The sequence below is a fragment of the Festucalex cinctus genome, chromosome 15, assembly GCF_051991245.1.
Source record: "Festucalex cinctus isolate MCC-2025b chromosome 15, RoL_Fcin_1.0, whole genome shotgun sequence".
Taxonomy (NCBI): Eukaryota; Metazoa; Chordata; class Actinopteri; order Syngnathiformes; family Syngnathidae; genus Festucalex; species Festucalex cinctus.
The window spans coordinates 14,149,660-14,166,941 of record NC_135425.1 but is presented as its reverse complement, the minus strand read 5'-3'; the positions used below and the strand labels follow the sequence as shown (position 1 = coordinate 14,166,941).

Here is a 17,282-nt window from a genome sequence, read left to right as displayed (position 1 = left end):
GTTTTCAATTTCGCCTCTATGGTGGAACCCTAATAATAATAATAATAAGAATAAGAATAAGAATTAAAAAAAACAAACAAACCAGTACCAAACCTCGGCGTTAGGCGCTAACATATCAGCAATATCACAACATCATCAGCCCCCCCCCACCCGCCCCCCCCCCACATACACAACTGCACTGCCTTGGGGAGCGGGTGGGGGTTGGGGCCGTTATAGGAGCAGGTGGTCGCCCTTATTTGAGCACAGCCCCGGTCACGTGAGCAGAAAATGGCGGCAGCCGCCGGCCGCCTGCGAGCCCAGCATCTTCCCGAGGAGGAGGTGGAGGAAGAGGAGGGGGAGGAGGCTGGGAGCAGGAAGTAGGCGACGAGAGCGTCTTCTTCTTCCCGGTAGCGGTGAGTAAATGAGGGGATGAAAATGGGGATGTGATGGGGGAGAAAGGCAGCTCGGCATCCTCCATGCAGGTTGCTCACTCCCAGCATCTTGCTTCTCCATCTTTACAGCACTGCTAGAATTAGACAAGTCGAACATCTCCATTTGGCATGTTATTGATTATGTATGTTATTTGCATGCCTGTGACCGTGCTGTTCTTTCACCCGAGGCGACGGACGTGGGGGTTGTAGTGACGTAATAAGTCTTCACGTTCACATGATGACGTGATCTCTATTTGTTATGTGAATTGTTTTGGTTTGTGTGATTAAGGTTTGGTATTTTGTTTTGGAGGTCCTCCCGGGGATGGACCTGACGTCACACAGCAAAATGAACTCGGAGGGCGCCGATGGTAGACCCGGTAAGTGTGGATTTCAAATACGTTTTAAAAATTCCGCTCAAACATACAATACATCTCAAATGAGAGACCAACATCTTTGTACATCGGGCAGGGGCTTGTCAGCAGAAGTTGCAGAGAATGTTTGCCAAAAAAATTGCTCTAAAATTGCCACAAGATACACTGGCTAAAAGTAAAAGATAATTGGTGTCAAGGAAGTACATTAATGTCATGCATCTTGACTGAGAGACAAATAATATTTGCATGTTGGGGAGGAGCTAAGGAAGTTTAAAGAATTTTTGGTATGTGTATATTGTCGCATTGCTATATGCGTACTTCCTGGTCATTTTTTCCAAATCAAATAATCCCCAAGTCGTCTTTCTTTCTTTTTTCTTTATTAATACTGTAAAATGAGATCGAACTAGTTTTAAAGTCTTTTGGGATCAGAGTTAGCAAATCTACAAATGAATGTATTTTTAAAAGGTTGTGTAATATTTTATTTATATTTTAAATCCAAAAATGTAATATTTTTTGTACTGTACTGTTGCCAATATTAATAGTAGTATTGTTTAATTACTTTTAAAATCATGTATAATTGCCGCCTATTGAAATGCATTGAGGGGAAATATATATATTTATAATATTATGTATAATTTATAGGATTTTTGTATCAAATTATCATGCACTTTTCCTTTTTTTTTTGTGTGTAGTTTATTTTATAATGTACCTCATACAATTTCATGCCCATTTTAGCAATGTTTTGAGGGGTTTTTTTTATTACAAAAAATAAAAACATTCCTATTATTCCATCATTCACAGTAAATATTTATCCGCTGATAAACATTTTCTGTGAATGAAGGGAGAAGAATAGGAATCCATGGGTGCTTTATTATTATTATTGTTATTTTTAATATTTAGTAAAATGATATTAAAAAGGTAAAATGCAAAAAAAAATCCACAATTAAATGTACTTTTCTGATACACTATGCTAGTATTAAGTTAATAATAACAATAATAATAATAATAATAATAATAATAATAATAAATCAGATTTGTAGATGCTTGTTACTGTGACTATTGGGGAAAATTATTTAAAAAATAAGAATAAGAAAGAAAAATTAAAAACAGGCTGAGGCTGTCCCGTCCACTCCACCAAAAAAAAAAAACAGATCAAGGACAGGTACATGTGGCAAGAGCATGGTTCAGAAAAGTGACCCCCAACACACACACACGGATTCACAATTTATTCATTTTACAACACCATCTTGTGGGGCACTTCCAAATTTGCCCCTAATGCAAAACCAACACAGACCCCTGCTGCTGTTATTACAGCGCCGCCCACCTCCCTGCCCCTCCAAGGAGCCGGCCCCCAGCGAAAGAAACTGTCGGCCCCCCGCATCAGCCTCTCTCTGGACCAGAGCGAGGACGACTTGGGCGAGACGCCCGACGACCTTGATATCAACGTCGATGACCTTGACACTCCGGACGAAGGGGATTACCTGGACTACACGGACCACGAGATGGACTGGGATGGTAGGTTAAACAAGACTAATCAGAAAAAGGAACATTAGTACAAAATTAGAAAGTACACATTTATTTTTACTTTTAATTCTATAGTTTGATGACTGCTCACCATGCATACCACCACCCGCACTCCATTTCAATAGTTGGATTATTTTTGTTCCCAAAGCCTCCGCTACATTTGGTCGATCAAAATACCAATTCCACTTCCCACCGCGTGTTTTTAGATCCCAAAGCGGATAGCCGAGGTCGGACGAGCGAGTCGTACGAAGCCATCCCGACGTTCACGGCCGAGGAAGAGCGTCAGGACGTTAAGCTGTGGCGAACGGTGATCATCGGCGAGCAAGAGCATCGCATCAACATGAAGATCATCGAGCCCTACATGCGAGTCATCTCCCACGGAGGTACATCGTCCATAATACCGTAATCAACACTGAGCAAAACGAATGGAGCTAGCTCAAGGAAGCTAGCTAACAAAAGCTTGTTCCCTACGGGTGTGGGCTATTATGTTTCCCAGTCAAAAGGACTTTTTCAGCTAATTTACAGCAGAAGTGGCAGGAAAAAAACAAAAAAATGCAGAACCAGTTGTTATAAAGAATAGTTTGTTAATATAGTGTTTTTTTTTATTCGAAAAACTTGTGAAAATAACAAACAAACAAAAAGTTTACGAAAAGTCTAATCAAGTTCATTTTGACATGACCGAAAAAAAGTGCAACCTGTTGATGTACGGTAAAGTTTTTAGTTAATTTTTGTGTTGTTTTGTCATGGGAGAAGAAAATGCATATCTTAGGAAAGTCAGATATGCTAATATGTTTTTCCATGATTGTCTGAAATAAATGTTCAGACTTTTTCTACAAATTACAATGGAATAAGCTAAGACATCAATTACATAGTGTCCGCTCAAATTATTTTGTTACAAAGAAAACAACCACAAAAAAAATAAAGAAATGTGGGACCTGTGGTGCCGTAAAATATGCATTAATTTTAGCGTTCTTTTCCCTTTCTCACACTTTTTTTTTTTTTAACTTGCTGAAGAACAAAACGCTTAGTTCATTCAGAAATAATTGTCTGAAGCATTACCACAATGATCAGTTAAAAAAATAAAATAAAAAATAATAATAATGACTGTGACCCTTTTTTTCTTATGCTAAAAAAAAACATCTGTTTAGGGTATTACGGCAACGGTGTGAACGCCATCATCGTGTTTGCCGCTTGTTTCCTGCCAGACAGTGACAGGGACGACTACCACGACATCATGGAAAACCTTTTCCTGTGAGTGCACTCTTCATAATTCTCAGTTACTACCAATAATCACCTCTAAATACTATTACTACTACCACTACAACAACACGATGAAATGGTTAGCAATAGTAAGCTAATATTAGCGTGTACGTGAATGTGAGTTTGTTTAAAGTTGCTCAATTGAAGCACGTCCATTTTTAGTAAGCAACCGACGGTCCTGTCATGTAAAATCAAGTAAATCTAATTTCAGAAAAAAACAAGTGCAACCGGTTTATTGAGGTTTTCCCTCGCAGCTAACAAACAGCAGAGAAATGTGCGTGCAAGTGCTTGCACCTTTTTTTTTTACTCCGCACGGCGTCACTTAACAGTGAACGACAGCTAGCCTGCCGGGAGGAAGCCAGAAAATAAATAAACAAAATGCACAAATAAATAAATAGAGCGAGGTCGCTAATGTCCACGAGCACAGTTTTGGAGTTGGTGTGGAGCTGCATAGGCCTACATATTTATACACGCAATTGGAAAAATTGACACTTTTTGTCTTTGATGGTCTCGATTTGTTGAAGGCATTGGAGGCTAGAAGTTTTTGTTGTCATTTTCTTTGTTTGAGGCTTCAGACTTTGATGTTTTGTTTGATGGAGGCATTGAATGTTAGTGTGTCTTTGATGCTTTCTTTTTAGGATTTGCCATTTTTGTGTGTCTTTGATGTAGATATTACATGTATTAGATTTTAGAGGTTCCACTGTCTTTTATATTTTTTTGTGTTCAACATATGTTGTGCTGAGGTATGAATTGTTAGAGGTTTCTTTGAGTCTTCATGGGATTGAGCTTTGGAGGTTCCACTTTGATATTGTTTTGTTTTAGGCATTTAATGTTAGAGGTGTCTTTGATGTTGTTTAGTTGGTTGTTGAGCCATTAAACATTATAGAGTTGCTTTTGATGTTTTAGAGTCTTTCTAAGTGTTGAACCTCAATTAGGTGTCTTTGATGTTGTCACGTTGTTGTATGTTTGAATCACTTATCAGAGGTGTTTTGATATTTGTTTGTTTTTTATTTTATTTTACTTTGCATTATTACCACCACTGCAACCAGTACTACTAGTACTAATATTAATACAGTTTATTATGTTATTACTACCGCAAAAATAATTCATCCATTTACCAAGTTTGGTAACGAGTGCTGAATGTTCTGAACATTTTAATTTATGTGCATGTGTGTGCGTCCAGCTACGTGATCAGCACTTTGGAGCTGATGGTGGCAGAGGACTACATGATTGTGTACCTGAACGGGGCCACGCCCCACAGAAGAATGCCGGGCCTTGGTTGGCTGAAGAAGTGCTACCAGATGATTGATCGAAGGTAATCCGTAGAGCGCCTTTGAGAGTCGGGTGGAAACAAAACGTGAACACGCCATCATGACATATGTGTTGTTGTCACGCAGACTCAGGAAGAACTTGAAGTCCTTCATCATCCTGCATCCATCTTGGTTCATCAGGACCATCCTGGCCATCACCAAGCCATTCATCAGGTACGTTGTCTTTGATGTTGTGTTGTTCTAGCTATTGAAGTTTAAAAAATGTCTTTGTGTCTTCTCGATATCAAATTTAAGTTGTTTTGCTTTTGTCAGTTTGTTTGTTTGAGTCATTGAACATAAGAGGTGTCTTTGATGTTTGTTGATTTGTGGTTCTAAAATGTGGAGATGTCTGGTGCTGCCATTTTGTCTTTTTGATTTGTTCGTTTGAAGCATTGAGCCTCAGATGTGTTGTCCTTTGATTTTGTCGCTTTGTTTCCGTTAGCCTTCACCTTTGTGTCTTAGATGGTGTTGCTTTGTTGAGACGACCTGTAATAGGAGTCTCTGATGTTGCTATTTTGGTTGGTCAAGGTATTGAATTTAGAGGTGAGGACTCAACCTTTAAGAAGTGCCTTTGATGTTGTCATCTTGGTTGCGGGATTTGCAGAATGAATAAACCTTAAAGAGGTGTCTTTGATGTTATTATTTTGTTTTGCAGGAGGTACTGACATTTCAGTGATTTCTTTGAGGTTGCCAAATTGTTGATTTGAGGCATAAGGAATTTAGAGGTGTGTGTGTGTGTGTTTGATGCATTAACCTTTTAAGTTCTGCTCTCTTTGATGTTGTGTGTATGATTCAGGCATCAACTTTTAGAGGTGTCTTTGATGTTGCTGTTTTGTTTATTTGAGGTTTTGTACTTTAAACGTGCCTTTGATGTTGGCATTTATTTTGTTCGAGACAGAACTTAGAGGTGTCTTTGATGTTGGCTCCCCGCCCCCTTTTTTTTTTTTTTGCTGTAGCCGTTGAAGTTAAGAGGTGTCTTTGATGCTGTGATTGTCTTTGTTCGCGCCTGTTAGTGTTGACGCTTGTGATAACAACGAACGCTCTATTCCAGCACCAAGTTCAGCAGCAAGATCAAGTACGTGAGCAGCTTGGACGAGCTACAGGAGCTCATCCCCATGGAGAGCGTCCACATCCCAGAGTGCATCATTAGGTGAGAACCTCACACACACACACACACAAGCCACCCTGACCAGACACGATCTTACGTTTATCTTTTCACCTTCCAGACTGGACCAAGAACTCAAAGAAGCAGGAGAGAATTCCAAGTGAGCAACACACAAATATTACTACTACTTCAACTCAGGGTTCCGCAGGCAGATCCTTAAAATTGATTGAATCCAAGAAAAAAAAGTTGTGGACGGCTGGGGCGAAAAAAAGACTAGTTAGTTAGTGCTACTAGTGCACTGAATTATCTTACTAGTGAGGACAAAGAGTGTACTAGTACTAATCTACTAAGCGAAAAATATGGCGTGCAGCAAAGTTGCGGCGGTTACCGGCTGATGTACGACGCGGCTAACAAAGCAAACGAGGCGTCTCCGTGCCTCCTTGTACAATTTACGGCCTCAAATAAAAACGTGTGGCTGATGAATCACGCCGGAGAAAATCCCCGCCGCCATAAATCACAAGTCCCGCTCTGCTGCAAAAAGAAGCACTCCATTATGCTTTGTGTCTTTCATTGCAGAGTGAATAGTTTTCTGCTGGGAACCGAGCCAACACGGTCAGTGTGTGTGAGAGTGTGCAATATTTAAGATATTGCGTGGATTTGTATGTGAGTGAGAAAGTGTGTGAGAGAGAGAAGGTGTCAGAATGCGTGTGTGAGGGATGGCGTGTGTGGTGAAAGTGTATGAGAGAATGTCAAAACGAGTTTGTGTGAGTGTGAGGGCATTTGCAGTAAGCGAGTGTGTGAGTGAGAAAGAGGTTGAGAGAGTATGTCAAAATGAGTGAATCAGACAGAGATTGTGTGTGAGGAGGGCGTGTGTTTGTGTGAATGTGGGGGTGAGTGTGTATGTGTGAGAGAGAGAATGTGTCAATCTGCGTGAGTGTGAGAGTATTAGGTATATGTGTGAGTGAGAAAGTGAGTTTGTATATGTGAAAGAGAGAATGTGTCAAGATGCGTGAGAGTGTGAGGAAGGATGTTAGTTGAATGTGTGATTGATAACGTGTGAGAAAGTATGTCAAAATGAGTGTGAGAAAGTTAGTGTGAGAGCGAGTGTGTGAAAGTGAAGGTGAGTGTGGGTGGTTATGATAGCTTGTAAGTGAGGGTGTGCATGTGAAAAAATGTCAAAATGAGTTGGCGTGAGAGTGTGAGAGCATTTGCAGTAAACAAGTGTGTGAGTGAGAAAGTGACTGAGAGAGTATGTCAAAATGAGTGTGTGATTGAGGAAGATTGTGTGTGAATCAGAGATTTGTGTGTGAGGAAGGTGTGTGTTTATGTGAGTAAGAATGCGTGCGTGAGAGCGAATGTGTCAAAATGTGAGAGTGTGAGGGAGGATTTTAGTAGATGTGAGTGAGAATGTGTGAGAAAGAATGTCAAAATGAGTGTGTGAGAAAGTTTGCGTGAGAACGAGAATGCGTGAAACTGAAGGTGAGAGAGAGAGAGTGATTATGATCGCTTGTAAGGGAGCGTGTGTAGTGTGTGTCCATGTGACAATGAGAGTGCGTTAGTAGTGAGAGAGCGTTTGTCAATGAGTGTGTGAGAGTGTTAGGGGGGGTGCGTGTGAGAGTGTGTGTGTAATAGAACGTTGTGTGTGAAAGAGGACTATGTGTGTTGTGTGCAAAGAGAGAGAATGAGAATGCGTGCTGTGTATTAGTGCGTGAATGTGAGAGTGTTTGCATGAGAGATTCTGTGTGAGCATGTAAGAGCATGGGAGTGTGCGTGAGTGAAATAGTGCGTGTGTACATTGTTTTATGTAACACTCTTTTGTCTTCCCTTGCAGAGCAAACGAGACGGGTGCCAGTGCTCCTTAAACGTGGAGGTCACCGTCCTCGTGCGTGTGTTGTGTGTACGTGTGTAGTTTATCCTGTAACAACACAACTTGGGGAAATTGTACTGGGACTCGCACGGCATCTGTTGTGCGCGCGTAGTGATGTCATAGACTTGTGCGCGCGACAGGAAGTGAAGCAATAATCCGTGCTCACACGCAGCAGTATTTCAGTAAGACGAGTCAAGTGTGCGTCACAACGTTTAGAAAACATCACAAGTCGACGTATGGATTTGAATGCTTAGTAGACACACTGGACACTTCATTAGGTACACATGAACAGCCTCACGATGACGTCATTGTAAGATTCACATTCAAAATACAAAAATGTTTTGTTAATTTCGGTCGTTTGCACTAACTTCTGTTTGTTTATTTTATTAATGTTATACTATAAAAACATTCTAAAGATATTCAGAATTTTTTTGTTTTACTTAATATTAAGGATGTTGCAATATTTAATTTTAAAAAATTATTTCATGAAAACAATGTCGGAGATTGTTTCAAATATTTTATTTAAAAAATGCAAATTACTATTGTTGTAAGATTTAATCAACTATTGCATGTTTTCTACTAATTTATTCGACAGAATATTTAAAATTTTAGGCAACATTTACAAAAAATAGAAAGTAGTTCAACTATTTTATGTAAAAAAATATTGTCAAATATTTGAAACAGTTTCAATCCATCCATCCCTTTTCTTGACCGCTTATTCCTCACAAGGGTCGCAGGGGGGTGCTGGAGCCTATCTCAGCTGGCTTTGGGCAGTAGGCGGGGTACACCCTGGACTGGTCGTCAGCCAATCGCAGTTGAAACTATTTCTGATGTTCTAAACAAATTACATTTACAAATAATTAACTCCATACTAATGATGGATTTAATTGCAAAAATATGATTAAAAAAAAAACAAGTTTTATTTAAAAAAAAAAAACATCTAAAATTTTTGGACTGATATTAATATTTAAAAATATTGTTTCTAATATTTATTTGTAAAAAAAACAAAACTATTTCTAAGTATATTACGTACTTCATCAAACAAAATCTAAAATGTTCTGTTTTATTTTAGAGTACTAACATGTATTGGAACGGTTAATATTCCTTAAAATAGTTCCTATGTATTGTAAATTTGAGAATTTCATTTAAAAAAATTGCAGTATAATACAAACTATCATTCCAAAACTGATCTAAAACATTCGGAACATTTTTATGCAGCATATTCAAATAAATAAATACGGAACGGTTCCAAAATTCAATTCTAAAAAAAAATAAATCAAATGTTTATTTATTATTTTATAAATAACTGAAGTGTCTTTAATATTATGGTTGTCATATTTAGCTCCAGGAGAAGTTCCAAAATATTAGAAACAAGCATCAGTTGTCACAATAATAAGCAAAATACATGCATTACATAATACAGGAAATACCTCAGGTGTACCCAATCAAGTGTCCCTCCTATTATAGATGATTTAGCTCACAAAGGACTAATACATCAAGATATAATAACAACTACCGCGTCCTAAAGATGAGTGTTAATCAAATCAAAATCAAATAATCGTCTTTATGATGACCAAGCACAATGTCTTATGAGTGTGCGTGTGTGCCTTTTGTGCATAGCGGTGCATGTAGCCTCCTCGTCACACAAACACTTGTAGTTCAATAAACAATAGACTGTTGTCTGAGCGATTGCTTCTGTCTGATTCATTCAACACTGAAACACATTCCAAATCACATTCTTGGGTTGATAAAAGAATACATTCAGCACACTACTTTACCACAATATATTAATAAGAGAGAAGTCATAAAAAGATTTGTGACATTCCTCGTGGGAAACTACGCTGCTCTTCATCGATACGCGTAGCTCTCGTCGTCGTATTCCAAATCGTCGTCGTCGTCGTCGTCTCCCAGTTGTCCGTAGCGGAACTTCCTGTAAACGGTCCCGTCCTGACTCATGTACACAATGTCCTCCTCGTCATCCTCATCTTCGTCATCTTTCCCGGCCGAGTCGCGTTGGCCCATGTCCACCATCTGCGTGCCTTTGTAGTAAGACGAGGGGGAGCTGTAGCCGCCAGAACCGGATCCAGAACCGGAACCGAGCTTCTCGTAGCCGCGCGGGGTCCCATCCGAAGGGGCCCTCTTGGAGCGCGAGCGCAGGATGAAGAAGATGCCGGCGGCGAGGCCGGCCACTAGAAGTATGCACGCCATGATGAAGAGCACCAGGTTGCCCCTCGTCTCCTCTTCTTCACCTTCCTCATCTTCGTTCCGGAACGCCAGGTTGGTGCTGAGGACGCACTCACCTGAAATTTGTGCAAACACAATTTGGATGTGTCATTTTGTGACATTACAAGTCTACATCCTCAAACATTGCTCACTGACATTGCCCTTGAAATAGTCATTTTTATGTACTATTAGTACCTTAATTTTGCAACTTGCTGTCGACTGAAAATAACAGCACAAGGGCTCAGGTAACCAATCACAGCTCTGTTTGGTCATGTGGCATTCACAAGCTGAGCTGTCATTGGTTACCTGAGCCCTTGTGATGTCATTTTCAGTCGACAGCAAGTTGCAAAATGTGTTTTTAAAAGGTACCAATTGCACATGAAAAATAATGAAAATATCAAATTTATTATAGGCAAAATATTAATGTTTGACTGCCAAAAATGGCTAAATAAGTAAAGTATCTCTTTAAGACTTTTCTCTGACCTTTTGTTTTTTTTTTCTTATCTTAAATTCCGATCCCTCTCAAACACAGCCCTGTCCTCAAAATCTTAATTTTGAAAAATAAAAATAATTTATAATAATAATATTTTTTTTTTTACTATCCTAGTAATAAGTTATCACTTTTTATATTGATATATCTGTAATGATATTATAATTGTATGTCAATTGTTTCCACAAAGTACATTTTTATATACAGTATAGTATTTATATTACTTTAAAACATTACCAAAAGATGAAAAAACTAACCTTCCTGAAATTTAATATTTTTTTTAAATATGTTTGTATTCTACCCCAATATTTTTAAATGTTTGTACAGTACACACACACACCGTATATATATATATATATATTTTTTTTTTTTATTTTAATAAAAAATGAAAGATGAAAATATGCTTTAAAGGTAAAAACGGCAAAACTAGAGATGCATTTTCTATTATAGATATTTTATAAATATATAATAAAAATATAAAAATTCCAAAATAATACAAAACAATCAAACACGATAAATTGATAGGGATGAGCGAGTACTAATATCAGGTATTGCACTGATATCCGGACTTATTTCATGGTATGATTACTCGCACCTACAAACATTGGCCGCCCTCTTGTGGTTGTGTTACGATGAGGAAGTAGAAATTAGAAAAATAGAAAACTTCCATGCACTTTTAAGGAAAATGTTGTATTCGGTCATTCTTTAAAATTATCTGTCACTTTTTTTTCTTTTCTTTTTTTTTGTAGGAAATTGTATTCATTATGTTATTGAAGTACTAGCTGTATTGGTACTTGGTGTTGGCGTCTGTGACTATACTCAAGAATTGATTGTGTACTCGCACTCGTACTGGCATTGGTCTGAAAAAAAAAAAAAAGTGGCATCGAACATCCCTATCCTATAAATAAATAATACTTAAGTTAATGAATGCATTAATTGTCACTATTTAATACCAATAGTTACATATTAATATTAAAGTCTTCCAAAAGGTGAATTAAATGTCAATATTAAAAATAAACTGTAAAACTCAGCTTTTTTTTATGCTACACTATAATATATGTTAGTCTTATGTATTGTTGCTTCTTCAGTATGACCACAAAGTGATGATAATGAAAGCGACTATTGTTGACTACCTGTTGTTTCCGTGCAGTTGCAGCAATCTTGCGAGTGGGCAGCGGCGGTGGCGTGGCAGCAAAAAAGACAGCGCCCCCCGGCTTCCAGGATGGCGCGCGGCGGGCACGCGCTGCAGTTGGCCGGGCCGGGACCCTCGCAGCGCAGGCAGGAGGCGTCGCAGTCCGCGCAGATGTGACTGGAACCCTGACGGACAACATGCACAGACGGTTTGTATTATTAAGATTTACTGTATATTGTAATTATATATATTTTTTAAACTCTTTTACTGCTACATGTTATAAAAAAAAAAAAAAAAAAAAACTTTAATAGGACAAAGGCTTTGATCATTCACATCATCCTTGAAAAAGTTCTATTTCATCAGATTTCATCATGTTTCATTGTAATTTCATACGCCGGCAGCCCATTGAAAAGAGATGCAATGCTGCCGTCTGCTGGCCATAGTTAGTGAGTGTTTTTGATTCCACAACCTATTGACCAGGCAGCGTTGCACTTAGATTTTAGACTTACACATTGAGTTAAAAAAACAAAACAAAACAAAACAAAAAAAAACGTTTGACGTCATTTTACGTTTATGGCAGAATACATCATGATTTTACGAATCGTTGTTAAACGTTTTTGGCGGTCAAAGAGTGAATAAATTTGGTCATTTTATCATTATTATTATTATTATTATTATTATTATTATTGTTGTTTTACAATTTAAAAATAATATCTTACTTTTTTTCTTTCATTTTTGTCCTGGAGGCCTTGATTTGAAGCTACACAAAAAAAATAAAAAATCAAGACTTTCTACTGTACCTTGATTATGGAGTACTTGGCCGTGTCGCACAGAGACACGCACGTGCTACCTGACAGGAGGTAACCAGGTCCACACGAGTCACAGGACTGAGAACTCTTTCCTGCAAGATAAGTCATTATACGATGTTTTTTTTTTTTTTAACTGGAACAATTTGACAGTAGCTTGAATGTGCAAAATAGTGAGCTATACTGGGCTAAAAGTTAAAGGTCAACGGTTATCAGTGTTTGGAATAGGAAGAGGATAAAGAATATATGCCTGTGTGTGTCGTTATATTGCCAGCTGATGTCTTGCGCCAGTGTTATGTGTTCAAATATTTATACTCATAATACTTTAAGAGTTATAATACTACAGCACTGATGCTATTTGTTAGCCCATCTCTGGCAATTTGCATTGTGTGTTAGCATTAAGCTAGCAGCCTTCGCTAAAGCCAACTTATCTTTTATTATAAACCTCAACCACCATTGTATTTGTTCATTTTCCATTTCTACGATGTTATCATGTATGTTGACCTGAGCAGGTTGCGCAGTTGCCGTGGCAACGCTCACACGTAGCATCCGCGGCATCGTCATCTCGTTGACGGTAGAATCCGCGAGGGCAGTCGCGGAGGCAGCGTCCTTCCCGCGGCATGAAAAGCAGTCCCGGCGCGCAGCTCAGGCAACGCCCGTCCCCCGAACACTCGGCGCAAGTCGGGTCGCACGGCTCGCACGTCCCCGAGGACTGGTTGCCATAGTGACTGTGAGGAAGAAGGTGCAGAGGTCAGCGTATGGATATGTCGCTCCATTAAACAACAACAGTGCGAAGGCTTCAGCCAATTCATCGGAATAAACTGGGCAGGATTTAATTGCAATTTAACGCCACATTAATTTAATTTTCTCCACCGCCGTCCGCCAATTAAACATCAGCAACAATTAGCATTTTACAGCCGCGTGAAGTGAATCTCCCACGCAATTAGCGCTTCACTTCACTCACACTACACAGCTTCAAAGAAACGACGCCATGAGGAAAGTTAGAAAAGTCGTGATTGCGGGCTCCATGATGGAAAATGTTTGAAATTTCAAAGTTTCAAGGCCGACACTGGATGGTGACGTGACAGTCGTACCACAGCACCAACACTACATGAGGACTTTCTTGTACTTTTTGGGCTAAAACAGTACAACTTAAAATTTTTACATCAAATTTGTTCTTGCCTTGGCATTTTTTTTCTTCAGTGTAGCGACTCAATAACAAGTCATTACAGTATATTGTGACAGTCAATACTAATATTGTATGACGAGATTATTTTGAGTCATCAGATAAGGGTTGTAATAGTTTTGGATTTTTTTTTTTTTATTATTCTAGTTTATTTTTATTTTGGTTGGTTGGTTGTGTAATTTCAATTTGGAAACTGAAATTTTGATGGCATGTAAAAACAGTCAATTATAGTTTTAATTAGTAGCGGTTTTGTTAGTTTTTATTAGCGTAGATTTTTATTTAATTGTTTTCAGGGTTTTTTTGTTTGTTTGTTTTTTGGGGGGGGGGGGGATATTACTTTTAGTATTATATTTAGATGCTTGCATCGGGCCAAAACCTCATAAGTCACAATTCGGCTAATTTCTTTTTTTTTTTCTTTTTTTTTCAAAAATCAATACTTTTGGGTCATTTTGGAGGTACAAAGTTTTGACCAGGCGCCAGCAATATGGAACATTTGTCTTATTTCTATGATTTTTTAGTAGTATTTATTATTAGTTATTATTATTAGTATTTTTTTTTTATTCTTTTATTTATTATTATATTTGTAGGAGTATTTTTAGTATTTGAGTGCAAAATAAGAAAAAAGGGTTACTAAGTATTGTGTCAAAAAGTAAGATAAAATAAGAGTTAGAAAAAAAAAAGTGAGATTTAAAAAAAAAAAAAAAAAAAAAAAAAAAAACTACAATTCTCCAAAAACTATTGAATCCCGATATTAATTGAAAAAGACGAAAACAAAGGACATATTCACTAAATCATATTGAGTTGTAGTTAGTTTTATAAACATAACATGGAGCTTCAATTAGTTTTCATTTTTTTAAACGTAATTCCATTTTATTTCGTTAACAAAAATATTTTTTTCTTAATTTTGGCTTTAGTTCATTACTTTTGTTTCTAACCTTACACCAGATATAGAAAATGTTTTGAGGTTACCTGAGCGGACAGATCTCCACGCACTCGTTGCCGTGGCGAAAGAGCCGCTCCTTGCAGGCCAGACACTCGTGGCTGCGCTTCCCGGCGCACGACTGACAAGTCGGGTGGCACGCTTCGCATTTCTGCCGTGACTCATCGATGTAGAAACCTGCCGGGCATTCGTCCACGCAGCTGCCATCTAAGTTAGGCGAAGCATTTCCATTCTTGTTTTCTTACTTTCAAGGGATAACTTTGCTACACACATGCACTTGCAGGCTATTTTTTTTTGTTTTGTATTAAAATATATGTAAGAAATTTGAGTCAGGGAAAAACTTTGCTTAATGTTCTTTTGTACAACAGAACATTTTTTACGCTTAGAAAACACCTCCATAAATATCACTGTAATCACTAACATGACCTTTTAAAGCTGGAACTCACCAAGTAGAAGATGTCTCTGCTTGCAGCTCAAGCAGCGGGTCTTTCCCGGGCCAGAGCAGCGGCGGCAGTTCTTGTGACACGGCCGGCAATCCCCGCGCTCGTCGGCGTACTCGTGAGGCGAGCACTCGTCGTGCGACGGCACGCAGCGGCCGTGGGGCTCCTGCCTGCGGTTCTCCAGTCTGTGGCCCTCCCTGCAGCCAGAACAGGAGCCAGCCTGGGGCCCCACGCAGGTGAGGCACGAGACGTCACACTCTAAAACCAGAAGCAAAACAATATATTTCACTTTTATTTAGTGTAAAACAGAATAAAATAGATTCTTAATACTAAAAAATACGAATAATATAAGTTATATAATATTTATTCACAGAGAGAAGTGAAGAATCAAAGGTTTTAATTTACAAGAAAAAAATGTAATTACAAGGCAAGGCAAGGCAAGTTTATTTGTATAGCACATTTCATACACAAGGCAACTCAATGTGCTTTACACGAGGAAAGACAACACATAAGCATCAAAAAACAATAGTTAACATTCAGAGGAAAAAAATAAATAAATAAAAATAGGTTACAAAATTTACAAAAAAAAAAAAAAATTACAAGGGCTAATTCAGAGTAATTTTGTTGGCGCTACATGTATCAAGAACTAAATTCACCCTTTTTAGGGGGTGGGGTCAGAAGGGTAACAAAACAAGACGACTTTCTATCTGGAGGCGACGTGACAGCTGCCTAACTTCTGAGGAGCGTCGTTGCTATTTTAGTCTGCGCTAAAATTATTCAGCGCGCTCAGAGGGAGAACTTCTTAATGTTGACTAAAAAAATCAGACGAAAGTCAACTGAGGAAAGTAAAAAGGTGTGTGTGCGTGTGTGACCAAGAGAGTGGAAACAGGGAACTTGTGAAGTTTTGAGAGTGTGTGGGGGCGTGAGTGTGCGTGTGTGGGTTTGCATGCGTGAAAGTGCATGTGAAATCAGTGTGAGTGATTGAAAGAGTGGCGATGTGAGACCATGAGAGATCGTATTAACGTGATAGAGTTTGTGAGCTGGAGAAAAACAGCAAGATGTGAGGTCACATGCATGTTAGGATAAAAAAATAATATATATAGCGTAAGCGTGAGAGAGTGTGAGTGTGAGAAGGAAAGTTTTTTGAGACAGTGTGTCGTGTGAGAGGGAATGTGTGTTAAAGTCTGAGCTAAATACAGTGTGCCTCAGTGTGTGTGCTAGTGAGCGTGTGCAAGAGTCACAGCAAACTGTGAGTGAGTGTCTCTATATGTCTATGTGTGCATGAGAGAGCAAGAGCGAAAAAAGTGTGTGAGAGAGATTGTGAGCATGAAAATGTGTAGGGGTGTACATGTATGAAAGAGGAACCTACGTGAATGTGTGCGAGTTTAAGTAAATGTGAGAGTGATTACATGTGTGGAGGCAAGATAATATATGTGAGTGTCTGCGTATCTCTGAGAGAAAAAGCGTGTGGCTGTGTGACAGGGGGCCGATGTCTAAGTGAGAGTATGAGTGTGAGTGTGAGTTTGCATGCATGGGAGATAGTGTGTGTGTCTGTGCATGAGAAAGTGTTGTGAGAGCATACATGTGTTAAAGAAGGGGCTATGCGTGGATGTGTGAGAGTTTACAGTAGGTTCATGTGAGAGAGTGTATGTGTGAGAGCAATAGAATGTATGTGTGTGTCTGCTTACATATGTGAGCGAAAGTGTGCGTGACTGTGAGAGGGGGCGGACATCTGAGTAAGAGTTTGCGTATGCGTGAGTTTGCTTATGTATGAGTTTGCATATATGTGTGAGACAGAGAAAGTATTTGTGTGTCTAAGCGTGAGAGTACAGTATGTGTGAGACACAGAGAAAGTATGTGGGTCAAAAAGAGAAAGTACGTGTGAGAATGAGAAAGTGACAGTGTGTGAGTGTATGTGTGAGATACACTGGAGTACCTAGACATTCTCCTGTCACGTCGTCCAAGAAGGTCATAGCGGGACACGCGTCCACGCACTCGCCGTCACGTAACGCAGCCTGCGGGTCCACGCAAGCGTCGCAGTCGGCGCTTCCGGGGCCGTCGCATAAGCGGCAGTCGGGGTGGCAGCGCAGACACTCCCGTCGATCGTTATCGCCAAAGAAGCGGTCGGGGCATTCGGGCAGGCACGCGCCCTCGTGGAGGAAGTGATACTCCTCGCAGGCTGCAAACATGAACATTTTGTCACCACAAAGAAAAAACG

General features: G+C 39.1%; 2 protein-coding genes across 3 annotated transcripts in view; one reads left to right on the top strand and one right to left on the bottom strand.

Moving 5' to 3' along the window:
* The first annotated feature begins 239 nt into the window (after positions 1-239).
* On the top strand, positions 240-9,537 carry prune2 (prune homolog 2 with BCH domain). Of its 2 annotated transcripts, none has more exons than XM_077496568.1 (11): positions 240-392; positions 721-787; positions 2,096-2,296; positions 2,512-2,688; positions 3,454-3,556; positions 4,749-4,880; positions 4,963-5,049; positions 5,927-6,025; positions 6,102-6,140; positions 6,557-6,592; positions 7,812-9,537. In XM_077496568.1, the coding sequence occupies exons 2-11, from the start codon at positions 733-735 to the stop codon at positions 7,840-7,842; spliced, it is 960 nt and encodes a 319-aa protein (XP_077352694.1). In that variant the 5' UTR covers positions 240-392; positions 721-732; the 3' UTR covers positions 7,843-9,537. The 2 variants fall into 2 exon arrangements, with proteins under 2 accessions (XP_077352694.1, XP_077352693.1); XM_077496567.1 differs by having other exon boundaries at positions 390-461.
* The window catches only part of pcsk5a (proprotein convertase subtilisin/kexin type 5a), a 32,612-nt gene continuing 24,721 nt past the window's right edge, over positions 9,392-17,282 (bottom strand). The window contains exons 31-37 of the mRNA XM_077496569.1: positions 17,001-17,243; positions 15,071-15,322; positions 14,654-14,831; positions 13,003-13,226; positions 12,493-12,593; positions 11,694-11,877; positions 9,392-10,147 (exon numbers count right to left, since the gene is read on the bottom strand). Of these exons, the coding sequence (XP_077352695.1) occupies positions 9,696-10,147; positions 11,694-11,877; positions 12,493-12,593; positions 13,003-13,226; positions 14,654-14,831; positions 15,071-15,322; positions 17,001-17,243 (1,634 nt within the window). The 3' untranslated portion in view covers positions 9,392-9,695. The remainder of the gene's footprint in view (positions 10,148-11,693; positions 11,878-12,492; positions 12,594-13,002; positions 13,227-14,653; positions 14,832-15,070; positions 15,323-17,000; positions 17,244-17,282) is intronic.

What these genes read in the sequence shown, in the direction of transcription:
- prune2 (XM_077496567.1), top strand. Translation starts at nt 426, where the DNA reads ATGGGGGAGAAAGGCAGCTCGGCATCCTCCATGCAG. An exon ending in GGGCGCCGATGGTAGACCCG is followed by an intron (nt 788 to 2,095) that starts GTAAGTGTGGAT and finishes CTGTTATTACAG; the next exon opens with CGCCGCCCACCTCCCTGCCC. An exon ending in ATCACCAAGCCATTCATCAG is followed by an intron (nt 5,050 to 5,926) that starts GTACGTTGTCTT and finishes GCTCTATTCCAG; the next exon opens with CACCAAGTTCAGCAGCAAGA.